This window comes from Scyliorhinus torazame, chromosome 15, assembly GCF_047496885.1.
Source record: "Scyliorhinus torazame isolate Kashiwa2021f chromosome 15, sScyTor2.1, whole genome shotgun sequence".
Lineage (NCBI taxonomy): Eukaryota > Metazoa > Chordata > Chondrichthyes > Carcharhiniformes > Scyliorhinidae > Scyliorhinus > Scyliorhinus torazame.
In genome coordinates, this window is record NC_092721.1 from 6,845,135 (window position 1) to 6,862,741 (window position 17,607).

A 17,607-nucleotide genomic window follows, 5' to 3' on the forward strand; every position below is an offset into this window, starting at 1 on the left:
CTCCCCACTCCCTGTGGGAGCGAGTCCCACATTCTCCCCACTCCCTGTGGGAGCAAGTTCCACATTCTCCCCACTCCCTGTGGGAGCGAGTCCCACATTCTCCCCACTCCCTATGGGAGCGAGTTCCACATTCTCCCCACTCCCTGTGGGAGCGAGTTCCACATTCTCCCCACTCCCTGTGGGAGCGAGTCCCACATTCTCCCCACTCCCTGTGGGAGCGAGTCCCACATTCTCTCCACTCCCTGTGGGAGCGAGAACCACATTCTCCCCACTCCCTGTGGGAGCGAGTTCCACATTCTCCCCACTCCCTGTGGGAGCGAGTTCCACATTCTCCCCACTCCCTGTGGGAGTGAGTTCCACATTCTCCCCACTCCCTGTGGGAGCGAGTTCCACATTCCCCCCACTCCCCGGGGAGCGAGTCCCACATTCTCCCCACTCCCCGTGGGAGCGAGAACCACATTCTCCCCACTCCCTGTGGGAGCGAGTTCCACATTCTCCCCACTCCCTGTGGGAGCGAGTCCCACATTCTGCCCACTCCCTGTGGGAGCGAGCTCCACATTCTGCCCACTCCCTGTGGGAGCGAGTTCCACATTCTCCCCGCTCCCCGTGGGAGTGAGTGCCACATTCTCCCCGCTCCCCGTGGGAGCGAGTTCCACATTCTCCTCACTCCCTGTGGGAGCGAGTCCCACATTCTCCCCACTCCCTGTGGGAGCGAGTCCCACATTCTCCCCACTCCCTGTGGGAGCGAGTTCCACATTCTCCCCACTCCCTGTGGGAGCGAGTCCCAGATTCTCCCCACTCCCTATGGGAGCGAGTTCCACATTCTCCCCACTCCCTGTGGGAGCGAGTCCCACATTCTCCCCACTCCCTGTGGGAGCGAGTCCCACATTCTCTCCACTCCCTGTGGGAGCGAGAACCACATTCTCCCCACTCCCTGTGGGAGCGAGTTCCACATTCTCCCCACTCCCTGTGGGAGCGAGTTCCACATTCTCCCCACTCCCTGTGGGAGTGAGTTCCACATTCTCCCCACTCCCTGTGGGAGCGAGTTCCACATTCCCCCCACTCCCCGGGGAGCGAGTCCCACATTCTCCCCACTCCCCGTGGGAGCGAGAACCACATTCTCCCCACTCCCTGTGGGAGCGAGAACCACATTCTCCCCACTCCCTGTGGGAGCGAGTTCCACATTCTCCCCACTCCCTGTGGGAGCGAGAACCACATTCTCCCCACTCCCTGTGGGAGCGAGTCCCTCATTCTCCCCACTCTCTGTAGGAGCGAGTCCCACATTCTCCCCACTCCCCGTGGGAGCGAGTCCCACATTCTCCCCACTCCCTGTGGGAGTGAGTTCCACATTCTCCCCACTCCCCGTGGGAGCGAGTCCCACATTCTCCCCACTCCCTGTGGGAGCGAGTCCCACATTCTCCCCACTCCCCATGGGAGCGAGTCCCTCATTCTCCCCACTCTCTGTAGGAGCGAGTTCCACATTCTCCCCACTCCCTGTGGGAGCGAGCCCCACATTCTCCCCACTCCCTGTGGTAGCGAGTCCCACATTCTCCCCACTCCCCATGGGAGCGAGTTCCACATTTTCCCCGCTCCCTGTGGGAGTGAGTCCCACATTCTCCCTACTCTCTGTGGGAGTGAGTTCCACATTCTCCCCACACCCTGTGGGAGTAAATCCCACATTCCCCCCACTCCTCGTGGGAGCGAGTCCCACATTCTCCCCACTCCCTGTGGGAGCGAGTTCCACATTCTCCCCACTCCCTGTGGGAGCGAGTTCCACATTCTCTCCACTCCCTGTGGGAGCGAGTCCCACATTCTCCCCACTCCCTGTGGGAGCGAGTCCCACATTCTCCCCACTCCCCGTGGGAGCGAGTCCCACATTCTCCCCACTCCCTGTGGGAGCGAGTCCCACATTCTCCCCAATCGCTGTGGGAGCGAGTCCCACATTCTCCCCACTCCTTGTGGGAGCGAGTCCCACATTCTCCCCACTCCCTGTGGGAGCGAGAACCACATTCTCCCTACTCCCAGTGGGAGCGAGTCCCACATTCTCCCCACTCCCTGTGGGAGCGAGTTCCACATTCTCCCCACTCCCTGTGGGAGTGAGTTCCACATTCTCCCCACTCCCTGTGGGAGCGTGTTCCACATTCTTCCCACTCCCAGTGGGAGCGAGTACCACATTCTCCCCACTCCCTGTGGGAGCGAGAACCACATTCTCCCCACTCCCTGTGGGAGCGAGTTCCACATCCTCCCCACTCCCTGTGGGAGCGAGTCCCACATTCTCCCCACTCCCTGTGGGAGCGAGTTCCACATCCTCCCCACTCCCTGTGGGAGCGAGTCCCACATTCTCCCCACTCCCTGTGGGAGCGAGAACCACATTCTCCCCACTCCCTGTGGGAGCGAGTCCCACATTCTCCCCACTCCCTGTGGGAGTGAGTCCCTCATTCTCCCCACTCTCTGTAGGAGCGAGTTCCACATTCTCCCCACTCCCTGTGGGAGCGAGTCCCACATTCTCCCCAATCGCTGTGGGAGCGAGTTCCACATTCTCCCCACTCCCTGTGGGAGCGAGCCCCACATTCTCCCCACTCCCTGTGGTAGCGAGTCCCACATTCTCCCCACTCCCCGTGGGAGCGAGTTCCACATTTTCCCCGCTCCCTGTGGGAGTGAGTCCCACATTCTCCCTACTCTCTGTGGGAGTGAGTTCCACATTCTCCCCACTCCCTGTGGGAGCGAGTCCCACATTCTCCCCAATCGCTGTGGGAGCGAGTCCCACATTCTCCCCACTCCTTGTGGGAGCGAGTCCCACATTCTCCCCACTCCCTGTGGGAGCGAGAACCACATTCTCCCTACTCCCAGTGGGAGCGAGTCCCACATTCTCCCCACTCCCTGTGGGAGCGAGTTCCACATTCTCCCCACTCCCTGTGGGAGTGAGTTCCACATTCTCCCCACTCCCTGTGGGAGCGAGTCCCACATTCTCCCCACTCCCTGTGGGAGCGAGTACCACATTCTCCCCACTCCCAGTGGGAGCGAGTCCCACATTCTCCCCACTCCCTGTGGGAGCGAGAACCACATTCTCCCCCCTCCCTGTGGGAGCGAGTTCCACATTCTCCCCACTCCTTGTGGGAGCGAGAACCACATTCTCCCCACTCCCTGTGGGAGTGAGTCCCTCATTCTCCCCACTCTCTGTAGGAGCGAGTTCCACATTCTCCCCACTCCCGGTGGGAGCGAGCCCCACATTCTCCCCACTCCCTGTGGTAGCGAGTCCCACATTCTCCCCACTCCCCATGGGAGCGAGTTCCACATTTTCCCCGCTCCCTGTGGGAGTGAGTCCCACATTCTCCCTACTCTCTGTGGGAGTGAGTTCCACATTCTCCCCACTCCCTGTGGGAGCGAGTTCCACATTCTCCTCACACCCTGTGGGAGTAAATCCCACATTCCCCCCACTCCTCGTGGGAGCGAGTCCCACATTCTCCCCACTCCCTGTGGGAGTGAGTCCCACATTCTCCCCACTCCCTGTGGGAGCGAGTTCAACATTCTCCCCACTCCCTGTGGGAGCGAGTCCCACATTCCCCCCACTCCCTGTGGGAGCGAGTTCAACATTCTCCACACTCCCTGTGGGAGCGAGTCCCACATTCTCCCCACTCCCTGTGGGAGCGAGTTCCACATTCTCCCCACTCCCCGTGGGAGTGAATCCCACATTCCCCCCACTCCTCGTGGGAGCGAGTTCAACATTCTCCCCACTTCCTGTGGGAGTGAGTCCCACATTCTCCCCACTCCCTGTGGGAGCGAGTCCCACATTCTCCCACTCTCTGTGGGAGCGAGTCCCACATTCTCCCCACTCCCTGTAGGAGCGAGTCCCACATTCTCCCCACTCCCTGTGGGAGTGAGTTCCACATTCTCCCCACTCCCCGTGGGAGCGAGTCCCACATTCTCCCCACTCCCTGTGGGAGCGAGTCCCACATTCTCCCCACTCCCCATGGGAGCGAGTCCCTCATTCTCCCCACTCTCTGTAGGAGCGAGTTCCACATTCTCCCCACTCCCTGTGGGAGCGAGCCCCACATTCTCCCCACTCCCTGTGGTAGCGAGTCCCACATTCTCCCCACTCCCCATGGGAGCGAGTTCCACATTTTCCCCGCTCCCTGTGGGAGTGAGTCCCACATTCTCCCTACTCTCTGTGGGAGTGAGTTCCACATTCTCCCCACACCCTGTGGGAGTAAATCCCACATTCCCCCCACTCCTCGTGGGAGCGAGTCCCACATTCTCCCCACTCCCTGTGGGAGCGAGTTCCACATTCTCCCCACTCCCTGTGGGAGCGAGTTCCACATTCTCTCCACTCCCTGTGGGAGCGAGTCCCACATTCTCCCCACTCCCTGTGGGAGCGAGTCCCACATTCTCCCCACTCCCCGTGGGAGCGAGTCCCACATTCTCCCCACTCCCTGTGGGAGCGAGTCCCACATTCTCCCCAATCGCTGTGGGAGCGAGTCCCACATTCTCCCCACTCCTTGTGGGAGCGAGTCCCACATTCTCCCCACTCCCTGTGGGAGCGAGAACCACATTCTCCCTACTCCCAGTGGGAGCGAGTCCCACATTCTCCCCACTCCCTGTGGGAGCGAGTTCCACATTCTCCCCACTCCCTGTGGGAGTGAGTTCCACATTCTCCCCACTCCCTGTGGGAGCGTGTTCCACATTCTTCCCACTCCCAGTGGGAGCGAGTACCACATTCTCCCCACTCCCTGTGGGAGCGAGAACCACATTCTCCCCACTCCCTGTGGGAGCGAGTTCCACATCCTCCCCACTCCCTGTGGGAGCGAGTCCCACATTCTCCCCACTCCCTGTGGGAGCGAGTTCCACATCCTCCCCACTCCCTGTGGGAGCGAGTCCCACATTCTCCCCACTCCCTGTGGGAGCGAGAACCACATTCTCCCCACTCCCTGTGGGAGCGAGTCCCACATTCTCCCCACTCCCTGTGGGAGTGAGTCCCTCATTCTCCCCACTCTCTGTAGGAGCGAGTTCCACATTCTCCCCACTCCCTGTGGGAGCGAGTCCCACATTCTCCCCAATCGCTGTGGGAGCGAGTTCCACATTCTCCCCACTCCCTGTGGGAGCGAGCCCCACATTCTCCCCACTCCCTGTGGTAGCGAGTCCCACATTCTCCCCACTCCCCGTGGGAGCGAGTTCCACATTTTCCCCGCTCCCTGTGGGAGTGAGTCCCACATTCTCCCTACTCTCTGTGGGAGTGAGTTCCACATTCTCCCCACTCCCTGTGGGAGCGAGTCCCACATTCTCCCCAATCGCTGTGGGAGCGAGTCCCACATTCTCCCCACTCCTTGTGGGAGCGAGTCCCACATTCTCCCCACTCCCTGTGGGAGCGAGAACCACATTCTCCCTACTCCCAGTGGGAGCGAGTCCCACATTCTCCCCACTCCCTGTGGGAGCGAGTTCCACATTCTCCCCACTCCCTGTGGGAGTGAGTTCCACATTCTCCCCACTCCCTGTGGGAGCGAGTCCCACATTCTCCCCACTCCCTGTGGGAGCGAGTACCACATTCTCCCCACTCCCAGTGGGAGCGAGTCCCACATTCTCCCCACTCCCTGTGGGAGCGAGAACCACATTCTCCCCCCTCCCTGTGGGAGCGAGTTCCACATTCTCCCCACTCCTTGTGGGAGCGAGAACCACATTCTCCCCACTCCCTGTGGGAGTGAGTCCCTCATTCTCCCCACTCTCTGTAGGAGCGAGTTCCACATTCTCCCCACTCCCGGTGGGAGCGAGCCCCACATTCTCCCCACTCCCTGTGGTAGCGAGTCCCACATTCTCCCCACTCCCCATGGGAGCGAGTTCCACATTTTCCCCGCTCCCTGTGGGAGTGAGTCCCACATTCTCCCTACTCTCTGTGGGAGTGAGTTCCACATTCTCCCCACTCCCTGTGGGAGCGAGTTCCACATTCTCCTCACACCCTGTGGGAGTAAATCCCACATTCCCCCCACTCCTCGTGGGAGCGAGTCCCACATTCTCCCCACTCCCTGTGGGAGTGAGTCCCACATTCTCCCCACTCCCTGTGGGAGCGAGTTCAACATTCTCCCCACTCCCTGTGGGAGCGAGTCCCACATTCCCCCCACTCCCTGTGGGAGCGAGTTCAACATTCTCCACACTCCCTGTGGGAGCGAGTCCCACATTCTCCCCACTCCCTGTGGGAGCGAGTTCCACATTCTCCCCACTCCCCGTGGGAGTGAATCCCACATTCCCCCCACTCCTCGTGGGAGCGAGTTCAACATTCTCCCCACTTCCTGTGGGAGTGAGTCCCACATTCTCCCCACTCCCTGTGGGAGCGAGTCCCACATTCTCCCACTCTCTCTGGGAGCGAGTCCCACATTCTCCCCACTCCCTGTGGGAGCGAGTTCCACATTCTCCCCACTCCCTGTGGGAGCGAGTCCCACATTCTCCCCACTCCCTGTGGGAGCGAGTTCAACATTCTCCCCACTGCCTGTGGGAGTGAGTCCCACATTCTCCCCACTCCCTGTGGGAGCGAGTCCCACATTCTCCCCACTCCCTGTGGGAGCAAGTCCCACATTATCCCCACTCCCTGTAGGAGCGAGTCCCACATTCTCCCCACTCCCTGTGGGAGCGAGTCCCACATTCTCCCCACTCCCTGTGGGAGCGGGTTCCACATTCTCACCGCTCCCTGTGGGAGCGAGTCCCACATTCTCCCCACTCCCTGTGGGAGCGAGTCCTACATTCTCCCCACTCCCTGTAGGAGCGTGTCCCACATTCTCCCCACTCCCTGTGGGAGCAAGTCCCACATTATCCCCACTCCCTGTAGGAGCGAGTCCCACATTCTCCCCACTCCCTGTGGGAGCGAGTCCCACATTCTCCCCACTCCCTGTGGGAGCGAGTCCCACATTCTCCCCGTTCCCTGTGGGAGCGAGTCCCACATTCTCCCCCACACCCTGTGTAAGCGAGTCCCACATTCTCCCCACTCCCTGTGGGAGCGAGTTCCACATTCTCCCCACTCCCCGTGGGAGTGAGTCCCACATTCTCCCCACTCCCCGTGGGAGCGAGTCCCACATTCTCCTCACTCCCTGTGGGAGCGAGTTCCACATTCTTCCCACTCCCTGTGGGAGCGAGTCCCACATTCTCCCCACTCCCTGTGGGAGCGAGTCCCACATTCTCCCCGTTCCCTGTAGGAGCGAGTTCCACATTCTCCCCACTCCCTGTGGGAGCGAGTTCCACATTCTCACCACTCCCTGTGGGAGCGAGTTCCACATTCTCCCCACTCCCTGTGGGAGTGAGTCCCACATTCTCCCCACTCCCTGTGGGAGCGAGTCCCACATTTTCCCCACTCCCTGTGGGAGCGAGTCCCACATTCTCCCCACTCCCTGTGGGAGTGAGTCCCACATTCTCCCCACTCCCCGTGGGAGCGAGTCCCACATTCTCCCCACTCCCTGTGGGAGCGAGTTCAACATTCTCCCCACTCCCTGTGGGAGCGAGTCCCACATTCCCCCCACTCCCTGTGGGAGCGAGTTCAACATTCTCCACACTCCCTGTGGGAGCGAGTCCCACATTCTCCCCACTCCCTGTGGGAGCGAGTTCCACATTCTCCCCACTCCCCGTGGGAGTGAATCCCACATTCCCCCCACTCCTCGTGGGAGCGAGTTCAACATTCTCCCCACTTCCTGTGGGAGTGAGTCCCACATTCTCCCCACTCCCTGTGGGAGCGAGTCCCACATTCTCCCACTCTCTGTGGGAGCGAGTCCCACATTCTCCCCACTCCCTGTGGGAGCGAGTTCCACATTCTCCCCACTCCCTGTGGGAGCGAGTCCCACATTCTCCCCACTCCCTGTGGGAGCGAGTTCAACATTCTCCCCACTGCCTGTGGGAGTGAGTCCCACATTCTCCCCACTCCCTGTGGGAGCGAGTCCCACATTCTCCCCACTCCCTGTGGGAGCAAGTCCCACATTATCCCCACTCCCTGTAGGAGCGAGTCCCACATTCTCCCCACTCCCTGTGGGAGCGAGTCCCACATTCTCCCCACTCCCTGTGGGAGCGGGTTCCACATTCTCACCGCTCCCTGTGGGAGCGAGTCCCACATTCTCCCCACTCCCTGTGGGAGCGAGTCCTACATTCTCCCCACTCCCTGTAGGAGCGTGTCCCACATTCTCCCCACTCCCTGTGGGAGCAAGTCCCACATTATCCCCACTCCCTGTAGGAGCGAGTCCCACATTCTCCCCACTCCCTGTGGGAGCGAGTCCCACATTCTCCCCACTCCCTGTGGGAGCGAGTCCCACATTCTCCCCGTTCCCTGTGGGAGCGAGTCCCACATTCTCCCCCACACCCTGTGTAAGCGAGTCCCACATTCTCCCCACTCCCTGTGGGAGCGAGTTCCACATTCTCCCCACTCCCCGTGGGAGTGAGTCCCACATTCTCCCCACTCCCCGTGGGAGCGAGTCCCACATTCTCCTCACTCCCTGTGGGAGCGAGTTCCACATTCTTCCCACTCCCTGTGGGAGCGAGTCCCACATTCTCCCCACTCCCTGTGGGAGCGAGTCCCACATTCTCCCCGTTCCCTGTAGGAGCGAGTTCCACATTCTCCCCACTCCCTGTGGGAGCGAGTTCCACATTCTCACCACTCCCTGTGGGAGCGAGTTCCACATTCTCCCCACTCCCTGTGGGAGTGAGTCCCACATTCTCCCCACTCCCTGTGGGAGCGAGTCCCACATTTTCCCCACTCCCTGTGGGAGCGAGTCCCACATTCTCCCCACTCCCTGTGGGAGTGAGTCCCACATTCTCCCCACTCCCCGTGGGAGCGAGTCCCACATTCTCCCCACTCCCTGTGGGAGCGAGTCCCACATTCTCCCCCACTCCCTGTGGGAACGAGTCCCACATTCTCCACACTCCCTGTGGGAGCGAGTCCCACATTCTCCCCACTCCCTGTGGGAGCGAGTCCCACATTCTCCCCACTCCCCGTGGGAGCGAATCCCACATTCTCCCCACTCCCTGTGGGAGCGAGTCCCACATTCTCCTCACTCCCTGTGGGAGCGAGTCCCACATTCTCCCCACTCCCTGTGGGAGCGAGTCCCACAATCTCCCCACTCCCTGTGGGAGCGAGTCCCACATTCTCCCCAATCGCTGTGGGAGCGAGTTCCACATTCTCCCCACTCCCGGTGGGAGCGAGTCCCACATTCTCCCCACTCCCTGTGGGAGCGAGTCCCACATTCTCCCTGCTCCCTGGTTCTCCGGAATTCCCCATTGGATTTATTAATGATTTTCTTAGATTGAGGGCCTCTATTTTGTTCTCTGTGCCACAAGTGGAAACATCTTCTCTCTGTCGACCCTATTGAGCCCCCTCCCAACGCTAAACACTCTGTCAGTAAGTGAGGAATTTGGGGGTCGTCGTGCAGAAATCACAAAAAGCTAGCATGCACGGTCAGCGCGGTCCGCACGGTCAGCGCGGTGAGCAGCAAGGTCAGCGCGGTCCGCACGGTCAGCACGGTCAGCGCGGTCAGCATGGTCTGCGCGGTCCGCGCGGTCAGCAGCAAGGTCAGCGCGTTCCGCACGGTCAGCAGCAAGGTCAGCACGGTCCGCACGGTCAGCACGGTCTTCGCGGTCTGCACGGTCAGCAAGGTCAGCGCGGTCAGCATGGTCAGCGCGGTCAGCATGGTCAGCGCGGTCAGCACGGTCCGCGCGGTCAGCACGGTCCGCACGGTCAGCACGGTCCGCACGGTCAGCGCGGTCAGCAGCAAGGTCAGCGCGGTCAGCACGGTCAGCACGGTCTGCGCGGTCAGCACGGTCTGCGCGGTCAGCACGGTCAGCAGCAAGGTCAGCGCGGTTAGCGCGGTCAGCACGGTCAGCACGGTCCGCACGGTCAGCGCGGTCAGCACGGTCAGCACGGTCCGCGCGGTCAGCACGGTCTGCGCGGTCAGCACGGTCAGCACGGTCAGCGCGGTCAGCAGGTAATTGGAAGGCGAATGGAATGTTGGCCCACATCTCAAAGGGAAGTCCTGCTGAACCTATACAAGGCACTAGTTAGACCACACCTGGTCCATACAGAAAGACTACCGGTGTTGGAGGCTGTCCAGAGGAGGTTCACGAGGTTGACCCTGGGTATGGAGGGATGTTCTTATGAGAGGTTGAGTAGGTTGGGCCTGTGCTCAGGGTTTAGAGGCGACATTGAGACATACAAGATTCTCAGGGGAGATGCTGAGTGGTTGTTGCCCCTTGTGGGAGAGTCTAGGGCCAGAGGGCAGAATCTGCGTAAAGGGCCATCATTTAAGAGAGATGAGGAGGCATTTCGTCTTTCAGAGGGAAGTGAATCTGTGGAATTCTTTACCACAGAGAGCTGTGGAGCTGGGTCGTTAAGTATGTCCAAGGCTGGCAGCACGGTGGCGCAGTGGTTAGCACTGCTGCCTCACGGCGCCGAGGTCGCAGGTTCGATCCCGGCTCTGGGTCACTGTCCGTGTGGAGTTTGCACATTCTCCCCGTGTCTGCGTGGGTTTTGCCCCCACAACCCAAAGATGTGCAGGGTAGGCGGATTGGCCACGTTAAATTGCCCCTTAATTGGTAAAAATGAACTGGGTACTCTAAATGTATTTATTTTTAAAGTATGTTCACAGCTGAGATACAGATTTCTAATCAGTGAGGGAACCATGTGTTATGGTGATATGATGGAAGAGTGGAGTTGAGGATTATCATATTGGATCAGTCACGATCTCAAGGAATGGCAAAGCAGACTCAATGGGCCGAGTGGCCCACTTCTGCTCCTACATCTTATGGTCTTATAGAAGAGTATGGCAAACTATGGCAGCGGGGGAGGTGCCTGAGGGGTGGCAATGAAGTTGGGGGAGGAGGACAATGCCAGCTAATCTCCAGCGGGGAATTGCATTGTTCGGTAGGAAAACCCAGACTTCAACCAACATGAAATTAGCAGTTTGCAGGTGAAGGGAGAGAGGTTGTCTAGATGACCAACAACATAACTAAAGAAAGTGTTTGTTTGACTAACAAAAGTGGAAGGCCCTCAGTGAGGGAGATGAACATCCAACAGGGAGGGACACGCAGTCAGGAGGGGGGACAGAGCAAGTGGAACATTGCGGACAGTGTGTGGTCCTCGCAGGACAGTAGCCTGGTGAGGAACATCATGCGGCAGGTCACCTTTGTGCTTGTGGTAGGTGAACTCGTGGTTGGTGAGGCGGAACCATCGCTTCTTAAAGTTCTTGATGCCAAAACGATTCCTTCCTTGGGCTCTCTTGATCATAAACCTAAAGGAAAAGCAGACTGGAAATGTTAGCTCCCTTCTCTCTCCACAGATGCTGTCAGACTTGCTGAGATTGTCCAGTATCCGCAGTCATTTGCTTTTATTTTAGTCAAAAGAGGAACCACTCGAGTGTTAATGACCCGTGAACTGCTATAAAAAAATCAAAGCAAGTCCTCCTTTGAAAGAGACTACAACCGTCAATGTAAAAGTTAATGGGCCAGGAAATTGAATGTAAATAATGCAGTTCAAAGCTTTTAAGCGTCTCAGCAATCCCAGAGGCTTGTAAAGGTTAATGGGGGCATGAAATATAATGTGAATAAAGCACTTCAAAGGCTTTCAAGACAACAGAGAGAAGATTTTCACCTTCAACCTGGAAGCTCTTTGAAATAGGCAAGCTGGGAGAGAGTCCAAAGCTTTTCAAAGTAAGATTTTATAAAAATCCCTCTCTATCTTGGAATGACATCTTGCCTTGGATCTTGCACACATCAAGACAAACACAAGAATACCAAATTTCAAACAATCATAAGAATTTATATCACAGGAGAAAAGGTGCTGATTGATGCTGTTGAGTATAAAACAAAAAGCTTCAGCAAAACATCTCTATTTTCAGCGATATTCAATCTTGGAAAGTATTTAAATCCACAGCCTTGATATGATTATTAAAAAAATTTTTTTAGAGTACCTAATTATTTTGTTTCCAATTAATGGGCAATTTAGCGTGTCCTACCCGGCACATCTTTGGGTTGTGGGGGTGAGACCCACGCAGACACGGGGAGAATGTGCAAACTCCACACGGACAGTGACCCGGGGCCGGGATCGAACCCGGGTCCTCAGCATCACAGACAGCAGTGCTAACCACTGTGCCACGTGCCGCCCTTGGTATGATTACTTATTAAAATTGTATAAAATCAAACCCTAATTATTCTATGTTGCTATCCTCACCACAAATAAATCCCAAATGTTTCACTCTTTTGTTAAAATCGAACATTTTAAAAATATGTATAAATACAACTAGTCCTGGACGAGGCTGAAACACTCGTCGTTCAAACCGGGCTTATTAACTCTGGGACAAGGCTCACAGACCTCCTTACTGAACATGCAGAGTCAGTATGATCATTTTGTAAACCAAGTCTCCTGTTACTCGCAGTCATGAGGTAATAACAGAATGGGGGTCAGGATTCTTTCTCATTTACCAATCTGCAATTTACAGCACTGCATCTGCTTCACCAGGACACAGAATGGGGAGGAGAATCGACCAATCTCTTTCTAAAGTTTAATCACATGTCACTTATCACCAATTTTAACTCCATCTCATAATTTGACAACTGATCTGAACAGGGCTTTGCGAATATTTCTGGAATTCCGTATGCTATGTTGTATAAACAATTCCTTCATTGTTACTGGGTCAAAATCCTGGAACTCCCTCTCTAACAGCGCTGGGGGGGCACCTACACCAGAGGGACTGCAGCTGTTCAAGAAGGCGGTTCTACACCACCTTTAGGGATGGGTAATAAATGCTGACCTTGGCAGCTACACCCACCTCCCATTAATGACTTTTTTAAAAATTGTACCCTGAATGCCTTGCAGTTTGAGAAAGACGTCTATATGCTTGGCACCGTGTGTCAGGGTTTGGCTGGGTAAGTGAGGCTAACGTCACCATCAGGTGTACGCTGATCACCAACACAGCACAACCTTTGGGGAACACGGAGGCTGGGATTTCCACATTGTGACTTCACTCACTGCCTAACTGACAGTTCACTCAATGTCACTGAACGGGAGGATTCTGAGCTGTTAAGGTGGAAGTGAAGGTCACTCTTCAATTTCCAGACCTTTAATCCAACAGGCATTAGAAATTAATGTGCAGGTCATACTCGAAACCTGAAAGACTCTGAGGAGACTTGACAGGGTGGATGTGGAGAGGACGTTTCCTCTTGTGGGGGAATTTAGAACCGGGTGGGGTCACTGTTTAAAAATAAGGGGGCGCCCATTTAAGCCAGATATGAGGAGAACTAGGCAAGCAAACCTTTCTGGAGTGAAATTAGGAAGAATGTTTACATGCAAAGGGTGGTGGAAGTTCAGAACTCTCTTCCAAAGTGGCTTTAAAACTGAGATTGAGAGAGTTTTGTTTACCAACATAATTTTAAAAATATATAAATTTAGTGTACCCAATTCACTTTTTCCAATTAAGGGGCAATTTAGCATGGCCAATCCACCTACCCTGCACATCTTTGGGTTGTGGGGGCGAAACCCATGCAAATACGGGGAGAATGTGCAAACTCCACACGGACAGTGACTCGGGGGATCGAACCTGGGACCTCAGCGCCATGAGACTGCGGTGCTAACCACTGTGCCACCGTGCTGTCCTTTTACCGACATTATTAAAGGAAATTACGAAGGGTACATGGAGTTAGGTCACAGATCACCTGTCATCTCATTGAATGGCAGAACAGGGCTCAAGGGGCTGAATAGCCTCATCCTATCCCGAGCACAGTCCAATCGTCTGGATGCCTTTGACAATTTACTTGAATAATGTGGAGGGACAGGTCATTAATTGCATCCTCGCTTATTTCAGTTAGTTTTATTTCTCTCTTTTTGAAACCACATTCCAAACTCTCGGCCTCACTTGTATTTGTGAAAACAGTTGATTTGTCAATACCATCGCTCACTTTGACTCCTGTCACTGCTGTCCAGTTGACCTCCGTTAAATATTAACATTTTCCTGAAATTCATTATCAGCTACAAAGAACATGGGCCAGTCAAACTCAGTATGTAACAGGAACAGAGGATGTCGGAAATACTCAGCAAGTGTGCCAGCATTTTGTAGGAGAGGAACAGAGTGAACGAACGTTAACTCAATATGCACTTGGATATAAGTAGATGCGAGCAGAAATTAATCGGATAGAGGAACGGGGTTGAACGATGGAAACAGTTTAACTTTCAGATCAGCTGAGAGCAGGTTAGAAACAACATGAAAATATAGGAAGATTTAACAGAAGCGTTCCAAATTATGAGGGTTATTTATTTATTTATTATAAATTTAGAGTATCCAATTATTTTTCTCCAGATCAGCTGAGAGCAGGTTAGAAACAACATGAAAATATAGGAAGATTTAACAGAAGCGTTCCAAATTATGAGGGTTATTTATTTATTTATTATAAATTTAGAGTATCCAATTATTTTTCTCCAGTTAAGGGGCAATTTAGCGTGGCCAATCCACCAACCCTGCACATCTTTGGGTTGTGGGGGGGTGAGACCCTTGCAGACACAGGGAGTGATCCAGAGCCAGGATCGAACCCGGGTCCTCGGCGTAGTGAGGCAGCAGTGCTAGCCACTGTGTCACCCTGAATTCTGAGGGGTTGTGTTAGAGCAACTGAGGAGAAACTGTTTCTCGTGGCAGAGGTCAGAAACCACAGAACACAGATTTAAGATAATGTAACAGAATCAGGTGGAATTTGAGGAGAATATTTTTTAACCCAGCGTGTTGTTGTGATCTGGAAGGCGCTGCCTGAAAGGGCAGATTCAATAATAACTTTCAAAAGGGAATTGGATAGATAGAATACTTGAAGAAAATGAAACATTTACAGAGAAATAGATGCAAGAACAGGGGAGAGTCAGACTAATTGAATATCCTTAAATACCCAGTAGAGGCATGGTGGCTGCTTTTGTGTTGTCAGATTCGACAATCGTTCACCTCCCCCCCTCAGATAATGCTGTTTAAACTTGAATTGGATTCTACGCTGTCGGGATTCTCCGTTGCGTCGGCTTCGCACCCACCCCCCGGGGATTTCCCGACTGCGTGGAGCTGCCCACAATGGGACACCCCATTGGCCGGCTGGCGGGACAGAGAATGGCCGCTCTGAGTGGCGTCAGGGGGAAGCAGCGAGTGGCAGTGGGAGAGCAGTGCAGGTACATGGGCCCAAATGGTCTCTGTCTGCACCTCAACAGTTCTGTGAATTCTCTGATTCAGGAATATTCTGGCTTATTTTGTGAGCCCACTTTTGTACATGGACTTGGGATGGGTTGCATTTTACAAATCGTCACTGCTGACACGGTCTGGAGGCACTGGGTCATTGTGCTGTCCCGTCAGGTAGCAATTCATTAATTATCAATTGGTAATACACAACAATTTTTACTACAGGAGAAAAAGATGTTGATTGGTTGGCTGGTCGAGGCGTTGCCATGGAATAAGTTCAAGCCATGTGTCTATCCCTCCCCTTTGCAGTCTCCATGGCAATGCCTCGGCCAATCAGAGTCAACTTGCCAACCAAACAGCACCTCCTCTCTTCTGCAGTATACATTGTGGTGGTCATTTGAAATTTGCATTTGGCCTGATGAGTGGGAGATGAAAAACTTCAGCAACATCTCTCTTTCCAGCAATATTCAAAACCGTTCATTTTAATGAATGATAAATCAGGTGAGCTGTGAGGAGGATTTTCAAACTTCAACTTCTGAAAATCTTGTCAGTCCTCTCTACGCATATAATAGCATCAAAAATGTGACCCTATATCTCTGCCCCAATAAAGCAGGTTCAGAGAGTACAATGGTTCAGTTACTGTTCAAATAGACAGGGAGCATGTGTTCAAATCCCACCCGGGGCAGTTTGAGTTAAAATCATCCTGAAATAGCACACTGGTCTGAGTGAAAGTGACGATGAATCTGTTGAATTGTCCTAAAAATCCACATCGCTCAAGAATGTCCCTTCAGGGAAGAAAACCTACCATCCTCACCCGATCTGAGCCTGTGTGTGACTCCCTCCCACCATCAATCTGGCTGACTATTAACTTGCCGTAATTGTGTCAAGAGGGTGTCTGACCATCACCCCCCGGGGCAACCAGGAATGGGCAGTAAATGTAGCCTTGCCCACATTCCGGGAATCAATTATGCATGACACAGTATTCTAGTTTTCTTTTGTATTTAAACACATGACATAGAACAGTACAGCACAGTACAGGCCCTTCAGCCCACGATGTTGTGCCGACCATTTATCCTAATCTAAGATCAACCTGACCTACACCCCTTCAATAGTCGCTTAAATGTCCCTAATGACTCTGACTCCACCACCTCCGCTGACAGTGCATTCCACACACCCACCACTCGCTGTGTAAAGAACCGACCTCTGACATCTCCCCTATACCTTCCTCCAATCACCCAAAAATTATGTCTCCTCATGACAGCCATTTCCACCCTGGGGAAAAGTCTCTGGCTATCCACTCTATCCATGCCTCTCATTACCTTGTACACCTCTGTCAAGTCACCTCTCTGCCTTCTTCGCTCCAGTGAGAAAAGCCGTAGCTCCCACAATCTTTCTTCATAAGACATGCCCTCCAGTCCAGGCAGCATCCTGGTAAATCTCCTCTGCCCCTCTCCAAAGCATCCACATCCTTCCTATAATGAGCCGACCAGAACTGGACACAATATTCCAAGTGTGGTCTAACTAGGGTTTTACAAAGCTGCAGCAAAACCTCGCAGCTCTTAAACTCAATGCCCCTGTTAATGAAAGCCAACACACCATACGCCTTCTTAACAACCATATCAACCTGGGTGGCAACTTTGAGGGATCTATGTACGTGGACCCCAAGATCCCTCTGTTCCTCCACACTTCCAAGGATCCTGCCTTTAACCCTGTATTCAGCATTCAAATTCGACCTTCCAAAATGAATCACTTCACATTTATCCAGGTTGAACTCCATCTGCCACTTCTCAGCCCAGCTCTGCATCCTGTCAATGTCCTGTTGTAACTTGCAACAGCCCTCGACACTATCTACAACTCCACCAACCTTCGTGTCATCGGCAAACTCACTAACCCACCCTTCCACTTCCTCATCCAAGTCATTTATAAAAACCACAAAGAGCAGAGCTCCCAGAACAGATCCTTGCGGGACACCACTGGTCACCGACCTCCAGGCGGAATACTTTCCATCCACTACCACTCGCTATCTTCTTTCAGCCGCCAAATCTGTATCCAGTCAGCCACATTTTCCTGTATCCCATGTCCCCTAACTTTCTGAATGAGCCTACCATGGGGAACCTTATCAAATGCCTTACTGAAATCCATATACACCACATCCACTGCCCGACCTTCATCAATGTGTCTCGTCACATCCTCAAAGAATTCAATGAGGCTTGTGAGGCATGACCTGCCCCTCACAAAGCCATGCTGACTGTTTTTAATCAAACTAGGTTTTTCTAAATAATCATAAATCCTATCTCGACTTCCGGGTGCGGCTATGCAGAGCTAGGTCGCATATTCGGCAGCTCCTGCTTGGAACGGACTTTTGGGCTCTTTTACAGGGCCCCCACGGCATTTGTTTGACATTTCCCGGTGTGGGAAGAAGGCGGCAATATTCCCCCGACAGTGTCCCCCAGGA

General features: G+C 54.4%; 1 protein-coding gene across 2 annotated transcripts in view; it reads right to left on the reverse strand.

Annotated features, from left to right (window-relative positions):
* rasa3 (RAS p21 protein activator 3) overlaps positions 1 to 17,607 on the reverse strand; it is a 270,301-nt gene that overhangs the window by 14,469 nt on the left and 238,225 nt on the right. For both annotated transcript variants that reach the window (XM_072476016.1, XM_072476017.1), the window contains exon 19: positions 11,132 to 11,243. In XM_072476016.1, coding sequence (XP_072332117.1) covers positions 11,132 to 11,243 — 112 coding nt within the window. The remainder of the gene's footprint in view (positions 1 to 11,131; positions 11,244 to 17,607) is intronic.